The 19,800-nt window shown below is 35.6% G+C and overlaps 1 protein-coding gene across 3 annotated transcripts in view; it reads right to left on the bottom strand.

Annotated features, from left to right (window-relative positions):
• Positions 1 to 2,992: 2,992 nt before the first annotated feature.
• Positions 2,993 to 19,800, bottom strand: part of ARL6IP6 (ADP ribosylation factor like GTPase 6 interacting protein 6) — a 40,866-nt gene continuing 24,058 nt past the window's right edge. For 2 of the 3 annotated variants that reach the window (XM_043576743.1, XM_043576745.1), the window contains one exon: positions 2,993 to 4,590. In XM_043576743.1, coding sequence (XP_043432678.1) covers positions 4,497 to 4,590 — 94 coding nt within the window. In that variant the 3' untranslated portion in view covers positions 2,993 to 4,496. Of the gene's footprint in view, positions 4,591 to 6,334; positions 6,411 to 19,800 lie in introns of all 3 variants that reach the window. The other variant, XM_043576744.1, reaches the window with a different exon arrangement.

Genomic DNA, 19,800 nt, shown 5'->3' with positions numbered 1-19,800 from the left:
AAAAAAATTCAAGCTTGACTTATAGGTGGTTCTGTGTATTATGTTACTACCAGCCACAAAGGAGGTGGTGGGGAGCATTAAATCCCCTGTTCATGGTTGGCAGCAAAGGAGAGGACAGTCAGTCCTCCTAGGGACTTGAGCAGTTCATTTTGTCTCCTTGGCTTGAAGGGATATGGTATGAAATAAGATTATGAATATTCATGGAAAGTGAACTTGGGGTTTGGCTGGATTCTTGGGTGCTTGGAAAAGGATTGGTGCCAACTTAAGAAAGGTTGGAAGGGGTATATAGGTGGATTTCTTAAAATGGACCCAGAATGTGAGCAAGTTTCTGAGCTATGTTAACACTCACAGCAAAGCCCTCACTGTGAGAGAGGCCCTGAATAATTAGGTAACAAGATAACCTTCTCTGTAAATGTTAATATCTTGTCAAACCAGTGCTAAATGGGAGTATTAACAAAGTGCCAAGATAGCAAGGATGGTGTACAAACAGAACTGCACTTTCAGAGGCTTTTCTGGCAACTGCCTCCTCCCCTCCCTCACCTTCTCTACTTTCCCCACTTCCCTTTTGCCTAGAGCACTTCTACTGGTAACATATCTTGGGAGTCAGCCAGCTCCCTGGTAACCAACTCATTTCATTAGAAGAGGTAATGTTTTAGTTTTGTCCTCATTGATACTCAATATGGGTTTTTTGCTTTTTTTGCCCTTGAAATTTCTGGCAGCACCACCATTTATGGATTTACTAAATAATTATACATTATCATGAATTCCCACACATTGTTCTGGCCAAGGAACTTATTACACAGGAGACATAAGATAAAGTGCTTGAAGACTTAGTTATGAAGCCAGCTAAAAGACAACACTCCCAATGCAGTGTTTATATTCAACAACTGATTTTTAATGCTACTTCTCCCATTCCTGTATTAGCTCCAAGAACTAAGAAGCCTCTATTTCACCCAATTATCCTCTAATAAAACATCTGCTTTTTGTTCCTCTGACTCCATACTCTACTGTTTTTATAGATTTTAGAACTTAGGAGTTAGTTGAAAGAAATTAGTTGAAAGTAACTGGAAGTTCACACAGCCACATGGTAATTTTGGATTCTTTATGCCACCAGGTAATCTTGAAAAAAAAAAAAAAAAAGAGGGTTGTCATGTTAGTTGGGGTTTTAACCTTATGATACAGTTGCTTCATAAATAAGAGCAGGGAAGAGTATGGAAGGAAAACTGAAGATTCTCTGAGGGGTATTCTTACGTTGCCAAATATAGTGATAAAAGAAACAAGAGCTTAGACCTGTCTAAATTTGGTCAGTCTCTCAGGGAAGAAACATAGTTGGTCAAGGCAGTAGCCAAAACAAAAAGAATAGATGCAGAAGAAGTAAAGTCTAAGGCAGTTAAATAAGACAATAACTTCCACCTGTATTTCCTTGCTGTCACATGTAACATGTATTTGAACAAATTTCCCATCTCTTTCTGTTGTCTGTGTTAGTACTAAAATGACTGTTTAATTAGCATGATTTGCATAACATCAATGAGAATGTAGCAAAACTTGAAAAATGAACATAATCCAAAGGCCTTGGCCATGAATACAGTAAACAATAGCTGCACTGTTGGGTATGAGTATTTTTGGAAATTGAAGTATAAAAGGAATGGAATGTGTGTGGAAACTGAATAGCCAAGAGTGAACTGTAGTGAACATTTGTCTTTTTTGATGATTACACATTCACCCATCCCAGAAGAGTTCCAGATGTTACCTTCAATTACAGAAGCCAAAAGAATAGGCACATGACCCAATCTTGGCCAACTGGGCACTCTCTCCAAGGACTCTGAACCCTGAGCTAGTCTTGCAAGGAATAAGAAAAATGACAGGAAGGATTCATTATATCCTCCTGACCAGGCTGCTCCCACTATCAAGCAGACTCTTTGCTTCCTCTTCCTGTACTTTCCACCACTAGTATGTCCTGGTTTCTGCCCACCAGTTCTGAGAGCCACTGGATATCCTTCCAATAAATTCCCTTTTTCTCAAGGTAGTCAGATGGTTTCTGCTGTTAGCAATATAAGGTCCTGACACAACCAGGAACATGAACAGAAATGGGAAAATGAACAAATACAGAAAACCTCTTAAAAGATGTTTTTACTAGAAACCTATCTTTCAAAGAACCTACTTTTGATACTGGATATTTTTATGGGCTGCAGGTTTGTCCCCTCCCTAAATTCATTTGTTGAAACTCTAATCCTCCAAAAAACAGCATTTCTAAATTACCTGCCTATGGGAGGTAATTAGGTCATTAGGGTGGAGGCCCCATGATGAAATTAGTGTAAGAGGAAGACAGCTAGCCCTCTCTCCACCATGTGAGGATACAATGAGAAGACATCCTCTATAAACCAGGAAGAGGGTTTTTCATTGAAATCCAACCTTGCTGGCACGCTTGTTGTGATCACAGAGGCCAAGAGAGATGAAAAACTAGGACTGTCCCAGCTTTGATTATGTACCTATCCTTAGCCAATCACTCTGCTATGGAAGAAGGATGATTTATATTTGGACCTTATGATGGACTGGAGACAGGAACTTCCCAAGAAAAAGAAGTGCTAGGCCAGCAGAAATAGCGCTCCAAAAGAAATATCTTATAGATATATATCTATATGTATTTATATTATATATAAATGTAGTATCTTAAAGATACCTACATATAGAAGATGTACTGTAATATTTTTCCTAGTCATATGACACAAAGATCTGGAAGGACTATCCAAATTTGAGGGAGAGGGCTTTGAAGGGTGGAGAAAAGAAAAACTAATTTTGTTACAACTTAGGAAGAACTGGGAGGGTATGAGGAGGAAGGCAGGGAGTGAAAAGAAATTCATTTCAACAACCACTTTAGAAGGAATACTTTAAGCCATGGGATTTGTATATGTATGTAAGTGTACACACACACACACACACACACACACACACACACACACATCTCCCCCCATATTAATGTAAACACTTCAGATAAATTGAAGCACAATTTGTTATTTCCAATGAAACGTTTTTGAGTAGTAAAAAAGTGTTAAGACTTTTAGAAATATCAAATCATTTACTCAGTAACAACACTTAGCAGATAACAGGAACATACTGCACATATTCATTTCCCATTTAGCCTGAATAAAGTAGTTTTGCTACACAATGCTTTCCTAAGATAAGTTGTTCCATGGCCAGAGAAAATAGCATTTTAAATGGTCTATCTTTCTAAAAACTGAAGCGACTTTCTAAACAGGTATTTAGAAAGGAAGTGGGAACAATTAAGCTTAATTGCTATGAAAACAAAAACTAACACCACAATTATAGAACATTTAAATAGGAAAATTATGAAACTATATATAAAAAACTTATACATATATACATTGTATCAAAATACCTTCTTTCTATTTTGGTGACTAGAATTTTGAGATTAAAAACAAAGTAGTTCAAGCATTTCTAAATATAAAAATTTCAGACTTATATTTATTAAAAACAAAATAATATCAGTTCTGTTGGAGTAACCATATATACACCAAGACAAATATCGCAACTGGAAACAGAAATAGTGAACAATTCAAATTTCTTAATATTTTAATGGCTTAAGTAACTTACTTTTTTTTCAGTCCTTTTTTGCTAAAATAGGTTTATTTAATTTTAAATTTTAAATTTAAATTTTAAACTCAGATCAGTGCAGTTTGTCTTTTTTGGTGGGTTTTTTTTTGTTTGTTTTTTTTGTTGTTGTTGTTTTGCTTTTTTTAAAAGACAAAATACTCATTTAAAATTGTAGGTATTAGGTTTGCACCAACTAAAAAATAACATTTACATTTGTCTAATGTAACAATTTTAAAAACATACAAATTCAGTATGTAGTAGAAAATATGTAAAAAAAAAAAAAACCCAAAAACCGCGTAAGGAACTATACCCCATTAAAAAATATAAATGCACCCTTCTACTGATTATATGACTACTGAAAACTAAATATTCTGATTTAAAAGTAGCTTCTATAAAATGTCAAAGTAGTAGGCATTGTTTGCTTTCCTCATTTAATGAATAAATAAGAAGTATTTCCATTTCAGTTAAACAGTACTACTAGTACTTCTTAGCAAAAATGTAGTATTATAGATAGCAAGGTAAGCATTGCCCTGTATTCAAGTTTTTATGTTTGATCTCCATTAAAATGTTTTCTATAATTTATAAGGACAACACATACAAAAGTAAAAAGATGAGGTAAACATCTTACACTTTTAAGAAATTACTTGAAACTTAATACTCAGATATTCTCAATGCCTAAGCTCTAGAATGATGGTTATGAAGGTCCTCCTTTAAAAAACAACAACAAAAGATGGTCCTCCATAATGTCGATGATATGATACATATCTGAACCACATAACGAACAGCAGGTTTCTTGGTCTTCTGAGTAGGCAAATGATGTTCTTCCCTGTGATTACAAAGCAATCATGACTAGGTTTTGCCAAAAATATTGCTTCGGTGTAGGTTTACATGAGGCACCATGCTACAGTAAAAGCAGCTACAATGCCATTCAAAATTGCCATGCTATAGCCCATGTGGAAAGAGTGTCCAGTCAGTTTCCTAGGGGGAAAAAAAAACAAAAAAAGGAAAATGTAATTTGGAATAACAGAAACACCATCAGTTTTCACTGAAAATGCTTACAACGTAAAAATGTTTCCCTAATATTTTACACATTAATACACGTTAAAAAATATTAGACATTTGTAGGATTAATAAATAGAGTGACCTTAAGTTCTCTGCCAAAACTGTCCTATTTATCAAATATAGTTTTTCAGTGTCATTACTTAGAGCAAAATGTTTTTAATCCCTTATACTTCTTTACTGTGCCTCATAGTCACTGAGTGTATCATAACCTAATTCTAGGTTTAAATCTTGTTACATTACAAACATGCTCCTTCATTAATTAGCACTGTTTCCTTGTTCTCTTGTTTAGAACTAAAAATACATATTATTTCAGGTATCTGTCCTGTTTGTTCCATCTTTGGATTACGTGAACAAACTCTACTCTTTATAAGCACTAAAAACAGCACTTTCCATGTGAGTCATAAATCAGATTATGTCTTTTATAGACATTTCAGTTCTCAATAGGTTACCTAATTGAAGTGGCCTTCAATGAGTTCCTAAGTATCAGGAAAGGCACGTCTCATGTTTTACGACTACTCAGTGCCAGCTTGCTTATGTGTACAGATTTCCCCTGACATTTGATTCCTCTATTTTACAGTAATTTTACATTTTAAGATTTCTTCCATTAACTATTGCAATAATACTCTTTGCTTATCCTCATAAAGATGAGACATGATAAAAAGAATAGAAGCTAATGTCCAATTAGTGTCAGAGGCAGAAGATCTTTTCCTCAGTGGAGCAATCCAAATCGAGGACATATAGGGAGGTGCACTAGCAGGAATAAGAGCCCAAAATCATTAGTAGTAGGAGCTCTGGACTGAGGGTCACCATGTCTATTTCCTCACCTCCTTTCCTAAGAACAGGTCAAAGACAGAGAGGTACTTGGATCTGAAGTAACATTTGAAGGATTCTAGTCTTACAAGATTTGTGGTAGGGAGCAAAGAAGATACGCTCTTCAAAGAACATCACCTTTGCATTCATCTAAGACTACTGAAGGCCCTGATACTTCCTGATAGCTGTTGTTATTATCATTACACTTTCCACTCAACTTACTCACCTTGGAACTAGTTTAAGATACTTCTCATGGACATTAAGGGTTAATCTACTTAGCTGCACTAACCTACTACATGGTAAAATGAAATAGATATTCTAGATGCTTTACTTCTAAAAAATATTCCTTCAAATACATACTGATTAGTGAACAGAAAGCTAATCATAAAATTAACTATCAGCATTGTCATTCATTATTTAAAGAATATTAATGACCCATGAACATTTAAATTCATACTAACAAAATGAAGTTAATCATGGAACAGAATTTCAGGAGTTAATTGTTCTCTTTCACTAGTTTTTGACCCTGCACTCCCATAAAAATAGGAAAACCTCTGAAGTAGTTTACCAAACTTTAGGAAATTATAAAAACTTACAATGTTGGTATAAATGAATTTTACTGAGCTATACATGCTCGAATGTTCAGTGACCTTTACAGAACAGGCAAAGCAAGGAATTTTAATGGCAATGAAGAAATGCTCCAGAGCAGATTCTCTTTCTACCATCTCAAACGCACCATATCCCTCCCCACTAGAAACATAGTAGCAATTGTCACGCATGTACTGCTAGGCAATAGACTTAAAATCTTTGAGTAATCACTTGCTTTAAAACTCATTTTCAAAATACTCACCATGATTTTCTTCTCTCAGGAAAGAAAGACAACCCCTGCCCGCAGGTTTCCTCTCTTATGACTTACTTGTGAAGTCCTGTAAAAAACTGACGGTATCTTGGTTGCCCTTTGTCAACATCCCTCATCTCTTGTAAAGGGCAAGTTTTGAATTGAAAAATTGGGCCTAAGTATGGTGCCTATTTTATTCAATCTCTCTCTATATATGCATGTTACTTTTAAAATTAAAGTATACACACACACAGTGAAGTGCAAATGCCTGACATGCATACAGATCAATGAATCTTTATCATGTTACACCTTCATGTACCAACCACCCAGATCAAATACAAAATGTCTCCAGTACCACAGAAAGCTTCTTTGTTCCTCTTCCTTCCCCCAAATCCTGAGATAACCGCTATAACCATTTGTTACCACGATGCCTGGTTTCACCTGTTCATCTTACATGCCCTCATATAGTATGTCTTCTTCTGTGTCTGGATTCTTTCCCTCAATACTGTGTCTGTGAGATTCATCCATGTTGTTGTATGTAGCATTAGCATGTGTTCTTTTGTACTGCAGTTTAGTACCCCGCTGTATAAAAATAACAAAATGTATCCGTTCTACTACAGAGCATTTGGATTGTTTCCAATATGAGGCTTCTATACATAGGGATACTATGAACATGATGCTACACATCTCTGGTGGGTGTGAGACATCTGCACTCATTTCTCATGGGTATATATCCTAGGAATGGAATTGCTAGGTTATAAGGGAGATGTAAATTTGGCTTTAGTAAAAACATCAAACATTTTCTCAAAGTAGATGACTACTGTACACTTCTACCAGCAATATCTGAGAGTTTCAGTAGCTCCACGCTGCCACCAACATTTAGCATCATCAGTGTTTTACACTTTAGTGGGTCTACAGATTATGTTGTTGAGGTTTGAATATTTATTTTTCTGATGACAAACATACTTACTGCTCATTCAAATATCCTCTTTTTTGAAGTTCCTGTTTATCTTTTTGCTCATTTTTCTATTGGTTTATAGAGTCCTTTGTCAACAATATGTGTCATAAATATCTTCTCCTGTTTATGGCTTGTCCTTTCACTCTTTAATAAGGTCCACTGATGAACAAGTTCTTAATTTAAATACAGTCCTTTTTTTTTTTTTTAAATGACTAGTATTTTTCGTGGCCTTTTCGATAAATCTTTGACTACGGTTATGAAAATAATCCATTTTTAGGGAAGTTGTATTGTTCTCCTTTGACATTTTGGTCTATAATTCAACTCAAATTAATTTTTTATGTGGTATAAGGTAGTGGTGAATGCTCATGTTATACCTTTTGGAAGTCCAACTGTTTCAGCACAATTTATTGAAAAGACCATCTTTTCCCCCCTCATTAAATTCCCATGGTACCTCTGTCCTAAGTCACATAAGCATCTATGTGTGGGTGTTTTTAAGCTTTCTATTCTATTCTTTGGGTCTGTTTGTTTATCCCTGATGAAGTCAACAACTTTCCTATATAGCAGGATTAGTGAACTAAAAAAAAAAAATATGCTATACACCTAAAACTAATATAACACTGTATGTTAAACTAACTGGAATTAAAATAAAAACTTACAAAGCCAAAAAAATATTTAATGCTAAAATATCCTTATATTGAAGACTACAAAAACTCAGAAGCACAACTAACAATAATGTGCAAGACTCATATGAAGATAAAAATAAAACTTTACTTAAGAAGATCTAAATAAATAAAAGACATCCCGTGTTCATGGAATTGAAAACAACATTTTGAAAATGGCAATACTCCCTAAATTGATCTATAAGGTCAATGCAATTCCTCAATTTTCCTTTCCAACTGCCTTTTTCTGCAGATACAGAACAAGTTGATCCCCAAATTTGTATGGCAATAAGAGACCCCAAATTGTCAAAACAATACTGAAAAAGAACAATGCTGGAGAACTCACACTTCCCAATTTCAAAACTTGTTACAGTAACCAAATGGCATGATACTGGCATAAGGATAAACATATAGACAAATGGAATAGAATTAACAGTCCAGAAATAAACCATAGATCTATAGACAGTTAAATTTCAACAAGGGTATCAAGACCACTTAAGAGGGAAAGAATAGTCTTTTCAACAAATGGTGCTGGGACAAATGGATGCAAAAGAATGAATTTGATCCTTTAACTCATACATTATACAAAAATTACCTCAAAATGGACCAGATCTACATGAAATAATTAAAACTCTTAAGAGGAAGGAAAGGTATAAATTTTTTCAACCTTGAATTATGCAATGGTTTCTTAGATAAGAAACTCAAGAAAAAATAAACTGAACTTCATCATATTAAAACCTTCTCTGCTTCAAAGGACACTATCAAGAAAGTGAAAAGACAATCCAAGGAAAAGAAGAAAATATTTGCAAATCATGTTTTGTTTCTTGAGAGAAAGAGAGCAAGCAAGCAGGGAGGGGCTGAAGGGAGGGAGGGGGAAAGGGAGAAGGAATCTCAGGCAGGTTCCATGCCCAGCGTGGAGCCCAATGTGGGGCTCAATCTCATGACCATGAGATCATGACCTGAGCCAAAATCAAGAGTCGGATGTTTAACCAACTAATCCACCCAGGTGCCCCTTGCAAATCATATACCTACTAAGGATCTACTATCTAAGATACAAATAAATTCTTAGGACTCAAAAAAAGGGCAAATACTCCAATTTTAAAAAGGGCAAAGCATTTGAATAGACAGTTCTGCAAAGAAGATATACATTGGCCAACAAGCACATGAAAGGATGCTAGACATCATTACTCACTATAGAAATGCAAATCAAAACCACAATGAGTGAATACTTCATCCCCACAAAGATGGTTATAACACAAAAAAAGAACAGAAAGAAAACAACAAGTATTGGTGAGGATGGAGAAGGCAGAAATTTAACTCATTGCTGGTACAAACATAAAATGATATAGCTACTATACAAGAGTTTGATAGTTCTTCAAAGAGTTGAGTTACTATATGATCCAGCAATTCCATTCCAGGTGTATACTCAAGAACTGAAAACATGTTTTTACACAAAAACTTGCACCTGAAAGTTCACAGAAGCATTATTCATAAGAGCTAAAAAGTAGAAGCTAAGCAAATGTCCATCAACTGATAAACAAAATGTGGCATATTCATACAATGGAATATAATACAGCCATAAAAAGGAAAGTACTGATACATGCTATAGCATGGATGAACTTTAAAACCAGTATGCTAAGTAAAAGAAGTCAGACATTAAAGACCACATTCTAGGACTTGTATGATTCTATTCACATGAAATGCCCAGATAGACAAATCTACAAAACAAAAACTAGCCTAGGAGTTTCCAGGGTCTGGAGGAGGGGATAATAGAAGAGTAACTGATCATAAGTATGGGGTTTTCATTTTGGAGTGACGGAAATATTCTGGAATTGGAGAGTGATAATGATTGTATAAGATAGAGAATATACTAAACATCACTGAGTTATACACTTTAAAATGGTTAGTTTAATGTTATGTGAATCACACTGCAATTAAAAATAAAACTTTATGGGGCGCTTGGGTGGCTCAGTTGGTTAAGCATCCGACTTCTGCTCAGGTCATGATCTCACAGTTCGTGAGTTCAAGCCCCATGTCAGTCTCTGTGCTGACAGCTCAGAGCCTGGAGCATGCTTTGGATTCTGTGTCTCCCTCTCTTTCTCTACAGCCCCCCCCCCCCCTTGCTCATGCTCTGTCTCTCTCTTTCAAAAATAAATAAACATTAAAAAAATTAAAAAAAAAAACTTTATTCAAAGACATTAAAAGAGTATCTGAGTGAAGAGAAATATCTACCATAATCTAGGAATACTCAACACTGTAAAGATATCAATTACTTTGAAAAGAAACCATGAATTCAATGCAATCTCAGTAGTAGCTCAACGAAATTACTTTGGTGGGAAACTGACACTTTGATACTAAGCTCACCTGACACAGTAAAGGTGCAAAAGGAGCAAAGAAAAATTCCGAGAAATCAGAAAAGTTGTAACATAAAAACAAAGTAGTTTAAAAAAAGAAGGAAACAGAATCAGAAATAAAAAGACACCGGAAAAGACTTCAGCATCCCAAACCAGATCTGTTTGTAAGAGTAAGTATACAGGGGCTGGGGGAAGAGGTGACTAAATATATGCATGGAGATTTTACATTTTACCAATAGGCATTTTTAAGAACTTAGATGGAACAAAACTGACAATTATTTCAAGTTCCTTCTTGCTTATTCCTAATCATGGATTTTCATTTACCAGTGTAGAGAAATCAAGACTCAGTTTAGTATCACTTTAAAAGAGCTGTCATTATATTTACATTTACATGGAATAAAAAGAATTGGTGATTTTAGACAGTTTCCTTTCAGTTCTTTGGTTTTATTGTGTAATTCCCACAAGTTTTCTGAATATTAAGAAAAAAATAATAAGACTAATGTCATGTTTTTCGATTAAAAGGGGGAAATGCCTGCAATTCCAGTGTTTGTAGATTCTCGATAGGCTCACTCTCAGTGTGAGGCTCAAGCAGTACTTGAAGTCTATGACAAATTCTTAATTTCAATTTGCCTGGATATGTAAGACAAGGCACTTACTGGTCTTGAGCAGAATAAAAACAAAAACCCTACTGGTCCAAAGCATCTATTATGTGCTGTTTCATTCAGTTTTATCATGAAGTCTACTAAGGATCCCAAAATGTTTTTTACTGTTCTAAGTCATTCATGACCTTTTATTTTCATAATCTGAAGCAATCACACACTGGTAGGCAAATAGTAATAAAACATAGGGGTGGGGGCGGGGGCCTTGAGAAGGTTGAGAAGAGTATATACAATTTTTGCTCATTAGTTCTTTTTTGATTTCATGAAGAGAAAGGTAAGGAAAAGAAAAAGATCACATTTCAGAAGAATGATAAGCCTGATGAAGGGTAGCACTTTCCGGGGGCACCCAGCTGACCCAGTAGCTGGAATAGGTGACTCTTGATCTCAGGGATGTGAGTTCGAGCCCCACACTGGGTGTAGAGATTACTTAAAAATTAAAAAAAAATTTTAGGAAGGGGTAGCCCTTTCCTCTATTGTGTATTTTAGAACAATAAGGCATAATAACTACGGTTTTAAAATCCTATATAATAAAGTATATTATGGGAAACTTGATCAGATATAAAATAAAAAAGTTTCTATCCAGAATAAGTAAAACGTCAGCATTAGTTAATATTAATACTGTCAAACCCATAAAAGTGGGTGTCAAGCTGATTTGATTTTGTCATGCCCTATGGATTTCTAATTTGGACGATACTACTGAATAGGTGGAAAACACACATACACCCACACTACACACACAGAAAACAAATCCTATCGTCTCACAGTACGATATAATGGAAATGTCTAACTCTGAAAACCTTCCATTTTATTTCAGTATTCACAAGGTCTCTGTAATAGGCTTAAAGAACTTTTGAAAACGACAGGACTGATTTTTAGAGATCTGCTACAATTATTATTTCAATTATGAATGTGAAAATGAATTCAAGGTGAAATTCCTTCCAAGCTACTCATATTCTCTCCATATACCTAAACATACTATACCAGATTAATTTTCCTAAAATACCCTCTTGTTCAAAATGCTTTTGTGTCAACTGTATATAAAATATTTGAGTAGAGCAAACAGTACAGTTAACAAGGTCAAGTTTTCTTAACAATGTAAATTTTGACCCAAGCTTTTAGTGTGGCAATGGACCAACAGACAAAAGAGGTACTACTGTAAAGGACAGAACCAGGAGAAGTGAACTCACACTTAAGATTTCCTATTTATCAGGTGAAGGGCTGGACCAGATTAACTTAAGGTCCCTTCCAGTTCTAAATTTCTGTAACTATTAAAAGTAGCAGGGACAAGGTAAAAATACTTGAAAGAGATTACATAGGTTTTTTTTTCTACCTATTAAAATAGGTTAGTGATAAACATTACCTGTACTTCAACTAAAACAATGATGTAGGGAGTAGAACTACATAAATATTTTAATTCCAAAGAGTCAATCAAGGAGACCCAAAATATAATGAAAATTAACAGATGACATTTCTAACATAAGAATTCAAAATAATTTTAAAATTTAAAAATAAGTAGAAAATAGAACTTATTGACAAAACCAGAATGTTTCTTACAGGAAATGTTAGAATTACTACATGTGCTAAAAGGCAACCAACAGAATGAGAGAAGATATTTGCAAACAACATATCCGTGAAGGGTTAGTATCCAAAATCTATAAAGAACTTATCAAACTCAACATCCCCAAAACAAATAATCCAGTGAAGAAATGGGAAAAACATATGAATAGACACTTCTCCAAAGAAGACATCCAGATGGACAACTGACACATGAAAAAATACCCAACCTCACTCATCGTCAGAGAAATACAAATCATAACCACAATGAAATACCACCTCACACCTGTGAGAATGACTAATATTAACAACTCAGGCAACAACAGATGTTGGCAAGAATGCGGAGAAAGAGGATCTCTTTTGCATTCTTGGTGGGAATGCAAGCTGGTGCAGCCACTCTGGAAAACAGTATGGAGGTTCCTCAAAAAACTAAAAATAGAACTACCCTAGGACCCATCAATTGCACTACTAGGTATTTATCCAAGGGATTCTGGTGTGCTGTTTCTAAGGGGCACATGCACCCCAATGTTTATAGCAGCACTATCAACAATAGCCAAAGCATGGAAAGAGCCCAAATGTCTATCAACGGATGAATGGATAAAGAAGATATGGTATACACACACACACACACACACACACACACACACACACACACACACACACTGGAATATTACTCGACAACCAAAAAAGAATGAAATCTTCCATTTGCAACTACGTGGATGGAACTAGAGGGTATTATGCTAAGCGAAATGAGTCAGAGAAAGACCAAAATCATGACTTCATTCATGAGGACACAGAACAGATGAACACAAGGGAAGGGAAGAAAAAATAATATAAAAATAGGGAGGGGGACAAAATATAAGAGACTCTTAAATATGGAGAACAAATAGAGGGTTACTGAGGGGTTGTGGGAGTGGGGATGGGCTAAATGGGTAAAGGGCATTAAAGAATCTACTCCTGAAATCACTGTTGCACTATATGCTAACTAACTTGGATGTAAATTAAAAAAAAAAAAAAAAAGAATTACTAAATGTGTATTATGTTGGGATAAAGTTCTACTGCAACAAATTTCTAAAATCAAAATGGAAATGAGAAATATTATTCAGTAATAATAAAAGATATTAGAAAAATATGGTTATAAAGGTAAATTCATTATAATGGAACTATTTCCATATCCTAAAAGATTAACTATAAAAAAGATACTATTTGGTTCTGGTTCTAAAGAATTCCTCTCCAATAATAAAGAATCCTGCAACAATGTACTTACTTGGTTTCTGTTAGTGTTTAAGCATTGGAGCTCTGTACTTAGATGCATTTGAATGCCAGCTGGGTCATTTAGAAGGGGTATGAAGGTAGAAAAATTGACCTAACACTCAATTCTCCAAAATGGAAACAAAAATAGAATCTCCCCTTATACAGCTAAGAATCAGTTGTCTGGCACATAGCAAATAATCAATAAATGTTAGCCACTATAGAGTAGAGAAAAGAAAGCTAGCTGCAGATGAGATTTTAAAAAATTCTTTACATTCCATTTCATTCTCTCTTCTTTTAAGCAAAACACCTACAACTAGACCCATCCCAAAGCCAAAACAAAGAAACAAAAAATAAGATTATGCAAACAGACCCAGGAGGTAGATAAGAAAGAAACTGAAGAATTATGGGCTTGTATATGTATATGTGTATTTCTGCTTGGTATTATCCTCTTCCTACAAATTCATAATCACTTTCCTGTATAATTCACTAGAGAACTTAAGATTTCCAATATTTATATCCAGATTTTGTAGTCTGGAAATGTACTTTCTGGCAGTATATTTATATTGGCATTTAATAGTAACTTATAAAATGAATAAAGTATAGAAGAATTATATTTTAATTATTTACATTTTATAGGAATGGAATACATATAAAACTTAAGATTCAAATGAACTCAATGATTCTAGCAATGAAAGGAAACCACAAATTCAGGTACTGAATAAGCCACTGCCAAAATTTCAAATAAATTGCCTTTGTTCATTTAAGAGACCAACAGATTCAAAGTAGGTCTATTTTATTTTTTAATTTTTATTTATTTATTTATTTTTGAGAGAGCGAGCGAGTGAGCTGGGTAGGGGTAGAGAAAGAGGGAGACACAGAATCTGAAGCAGGCTCCAGGCTGCAAGCTGTCAGCACAGAGCCTGACCCGGGGCTCAAACTCACGAACTGTGAGATCGTTGGACACTTGACCAACTGAGCCACCCAGGTGCTCCAAGCAGGTTTTTTTTGTTTTATGTTGTTGATTGTTTTTACTCCAGTGTTGGTTGACTCTGAACTAAATCTCTGTACTACACACCAGACTACTCTCTCTTGAAGTCTTCACGCCTATATCATATCACATCCTATATCATAAATTCCAGTATTTATTTTCCCTCATATATATTTCCACATTTAAGAAACACTTCTACGGGGGCACCTGGGTGACTCAGTCGGTTAAGTATTCAACTTCAGCTCTGGTCATGAACTCACAGTTAGTGAGTTCAAACCCTGCCTCAGGCTCTGTGCTGACAGCTCAAAACTTGGAGCCTGCTTCAGATTCTGTGTCTCCCTCTCTCTCTGTTCCTCCCCACTTGCACTCTTTCTCTCTCTCAAAAATAAAGATCAAAAAAAATTTTTTTAAAGACACACTTTTATGACACAACTCCTCCCATATGAAACAGTAACTTCATTGCTGACTGATTTTGATCTAAGCAGAAAGCTCTCTGTGCTTGCCAGAATACGAAGTTATATCAAGGGCCTACAATAAGAACCAACTGAGGGCATGTGAGAGGCTCAGTCGGATAAGTGCCCAACACCTAATTTTGGCTCAGGTCATGATCTCTCGATTTGTGAGTTCAAGCTTCAGTGTCGGGTTCCATACTGACAGTGCAGAGATCACTTGGGATTCTCTTTCTCCTCAAAATAAATAAATAAACTGAGAAAAAAAAAAAGAACCAACTGGCTATTTGTTTCTGTGTCTGGCTCAGTTGGAGACAGGATGAGCTAGTTGGTACTAATCTATTCCCCTTTCACATATCTGAGCCTTTTATTTTTCATTCTATTCCTAGAAAAGAAATCTCCAATTCCCGAAGAATTTTAAGCTATGTGAGCTTTGGTTGGAATAACTGTCAGTTCTTTATCTGGAATCAAAAGTTCTTAGCCAAACCCAAAATCTGAAAGAAACTAAGCAACCAACATTTCAATTACTTGCAAAGCACTTCCTTTTATGTTTCTTTCAGAAACACAAAATGATACAACTTCTTTTGTACTCTTTGTCCTAAGAATTACTTATTAGAAATTGCTGGAGAATAAAACTGTGTGTATTCCAACTAACTTTACCAATGGTATTTAGGACATAAGTGTTAGAATTTCAAAAAGACCGCTTCCTTCCCTTAGCAAATGCTCTCATTAAGGAAAACACAACATATATTCACCCCTTACTTTATACTCTAAAGTTCTTTATTTTATAATTTTCTCAATTCTCTATTCTTTTACTTCAACAAAAATTACATAATGAATTATGTGTATCAGGTGTTACATATGGGAGATAGAGAAACTAGCAAGAATCAGTACTTCCCTCAGTATTGCCCTCAAATGCCAGAGCCTAGTGACACAGTGTCCTGTTCAAAGTTTTACAGACATTACTGAACAGAAAGGAACCATCAGCTTGTAGCAGGGGAGAGATTTTCAGAAGGGTTAATGCCTGATCTAAAACTGAGTATGAGGAAATTAAGAGTTCTTTTTTAAAAAAAAGGTTTATTTATTTTGAGAGAGAGAAAGAGTGCATGCATGAGCTGGGAGGAGAGGCAGAGGAGAGAGAAAATCAAGCAAGCTCTGAGCTGTCAGTGTAGAGCCCAATGCACAGGGCTCGATCCCACAAACTATGAGATCATGACCTGAGCTGAAATCAAGAATCGGATGCATAACCCACTGAGCCACCCAGGCACCCAAGGAGGTTAAGAAGTCTAAAGAAATAGCAACATATATCGAAACAAGAGACAATGGACAGTGCAGGAGATGGTTAATGGTTTGGTATGGTTAGGCTGAAGGACCTGGAAAGTCAACTCTCTTTCAAGTGGAATTTAACCATGGCTCTACTACTTTATAAAACTACTTTAACCTACCTGAAAATCTAATTCTTCATCTTGAAAATGAGAATAACAGTTCCTCTCCTTAGTGTTTCTGTGAAGACTGAGATACTATTAATAATACTTGTTGCAGTGCCTAGCATTTATTGAGCACACACACAATAAATGCCAGCCTTTATTTTGTGCCCTTGACTGGTGGGAGTTACTAAGAGAAGGAAGAGCTGAAGGCAATGCCAGGTTTCTCACTTGAGTTACTGGCTAGATAAAATATTCACCATGATATGGAACCCAAGAAAAGAAACAGGATGGTGGGCAGTGGAAAATAATGAAGGCAATTTTAGATACACTGTAGTGAAAACACCTGCAGGACACTGAGGTAAAAATTTCCAGCAAGCAATAGGAAATACAAATAAAAACCAAAGGGGAGGTTTCCCAGGAAAAGAGGCTCAAGATGGGCCAGATAGACTAGGAAGTCTTCAGCCAATTAGTAGTAGCTGAAAAAAAAGTGATTCCACAAGTGAGTAGCAGTGATCAGAAAGCTGGAAAGAAAAATAGGAGGTAGTGGTGTCACAGAAATTAACAAAGAAAAGCATTCTGAAGAGCAATCATAAGCCATTTCAAATAATGGATTGAAAAATGAACATTAAAGTTTATAATCAGGAGGACTGCAGTCAATTCAAGGAGAAAAAAAATTTAGGATAGGGGTGCCTACAAGACACCTGTGGTAGCAACTGCAGTCACTGCGGATATAGGGCTTACCTCTTCTCTAGTTTCCCAAGATGCCTAGATGTGGAGAAGAAAACTGGACATGAGGATTTTTTTCCTCTAACATAGGAGAAACTTGAATGTTTTAGAAATACTCTAAGAAGATTAGATACAAGAGAAAGGCTGAAGTATATGAAAAATGGACATGCAGGGGTGGACAGGGCATGAGATCTAGAGCAAAGGAAGTAAAATTAAGTTTGGGCAGGAGGAAGAACACTCCATTTGCTGAGAATGGGTGGGATAATAGTAATGTATGTAAAGTAAGTTTGTAATCATGAGAGGAATGAAAGAAGCAGGAAGCTCACTCATAATGAACTTTTGGTGACTTGACATGGAATCCACTGAAGAGTGTGATGTGATACAGATTTGGAATAACCACGGCAGGGGTGGGGGGTAGAAAATGGATGTATGGATGGATGGATAGATAGTGCTAGCTGAGATTCTAGTTCAGACTATGAGGGCTGTTAACTCTAGTTACTCAGATCTTAGTTTGGATGACTCAACTATGCCTCATTATCCTCTTCATATGGAACACCACAGGCCATGGCCTATTTTAGAATGAATTTGAGGTCTTCTGCTATTTTAACATTTCACTAGCTTTGCTCCGGGCTCTCTCTCCTACTTGAGCTATCTTTTGACCTCTAGAACTTTGCAATTTTATAGAACAGGCACTTCAAACTTTTTCCTTTACACATGACCTGGTAAAAGGAAGCTAGTTTTTCCTACAGTTCATAACAACTGAAAATACAAAATTTTATTTATTTACTTTGGGGTTCCTATTTTAAAGTCTGAATTAAAATTATTTTCCTTGCCACTAAATTATGTCTCCTACTCCATTCTTAACCCCGAAACACATTTCCCAGGCTTGGCAAGGAAGTCACTTTGGATTCACGATATAAAAGGAGAAGTGAAATAAACACAATGGGCTTTACAGTCATTTTATTTATTTTTTTTTTGATAATTTAAAATAACCTCATGGTAAACTTTCCTGCTTATTCAAATAGGTAGCCTTTAGTTGAACTTTCATTGCTACTTTAGTGTCATTATTCATTAAAACTCAGATATACAGTAAGAGTTAATAAGTTTATCAATTAGGTATGAAGTAGTTGTGTTCCAAAATTGAGATCTAATTTTTAGAAAGGGGTGTCATATCCTTAAGGCTATTAAACTAACCAATTAGAATGGAACTATGTGAATAGACAAGCCTACCCCACCTAATATATATATTTTTTATGCCCAAATTAAAAATCTTTTGTAAGCACTACCTAATTTCAGACCATATGATCCACAAAGCTAAAAACGGCCCCTGACAGAAAAAGTGCGCTGACTTGTCTTAAAAGTCTAGTCCATATTCAAAGTGTAGTCCACAGACCAGCAATATATAAGCAATGCCTGTGAATTTCTTAGAAACTCAGAATTTCAGATCCCACCCCAGACATAATGAATCAAAATCTCGATTTTCAGCAAGATCTTCTGGTGATTCTAAAAGCTTCAAAGTAAATACTGATGGTCTCTATTTGGAAATCTATAAATTAGCAAGGAGATTTCTAACCAGACCATCACTTCAGAAGTCTATCCCGATTACTTTCTACACCAAAAGTTCAAATTTATTGTAATTTTAAAGAAATAAGTTGAACGAATAATTATAAAACTTGTTTATGGTATCATGTTCTAAATAGATTTTATGACTTCTTTAAAATATTATATGACAGGGAGCTCAAGAAATCAAGCAAAAGACTACATGGGAAGAAAAATTTCTCTTATTTCTCTCTATTATATATTTACCTTGCTAGCATAGTGGCTACACACTGGGTATATAAGTGTGTACACATACATACATTCAAAATAACCTATTAGTATAAAAAGATGGCAAAATATTTTTGGAATGAAGCATCAAAGAATAAAATTAAAACTTTTTTTTAAAATATAATTTATTGTCAAATTGGTTTCCATAACAACACCCAAGTGCTCATCCCAACAAATTAAAACTATCTTATTAGTTAGTTTACCAGATTTTAAAGTATAGTTATATCTGGGTAGAGTGATATATTTCAAATGCATACACACACATATTCACATTCGTATACAGTCACAAGATTTTACTAATACAGAAATAATTATAAAAATAACATGTGCTGGGGGTGCCTGGGTGGCTCAGTCGGTTAAGTGTCCGACTTCAGCTCAGGTCATGATCTCTCACTCCGTGAGTTTGAGCCCCGCATCGAGCTCTGTGCTGCTAGTTCAGAGCCTGGAGCCTGCTTCAGATTCTGTGTCTCCCTCTCTCTCTGCCCCTCTGCCACTCACGCCTCTATCAAAAAATGAATAAACGTGGGGCGCCTGGGTGGCTCAGTTGGTTAAGCGACCGACTTCAGCTCAGGTCACGATCTCGCGGTCCGTGAGTTCGGGCCCCACGTCGGGCTCTGGGCTGA

The sequence above is a fragment of the Prionailurus bengalensis genome, chromosome C1, assembly GCF_016509475.1.
Source record: "Prionailurus bengalensis isolate Pbe53 chromosome C1, Fcat_Pben_1.1_paternal_pri, whole genome shotgun sequence".
Taxonomy (NCBI): Eukaryota; Metazoa; Chordata; class Mammalia; order Carnivora; family Felidae; genus Prionailurus; species Prionailurus bengalensis.
The sequence above is the reverse complement of the archived record's forward strand: the minus strand, read 5'-3'. Positions and strand labels throughout refer to the sequence as shown.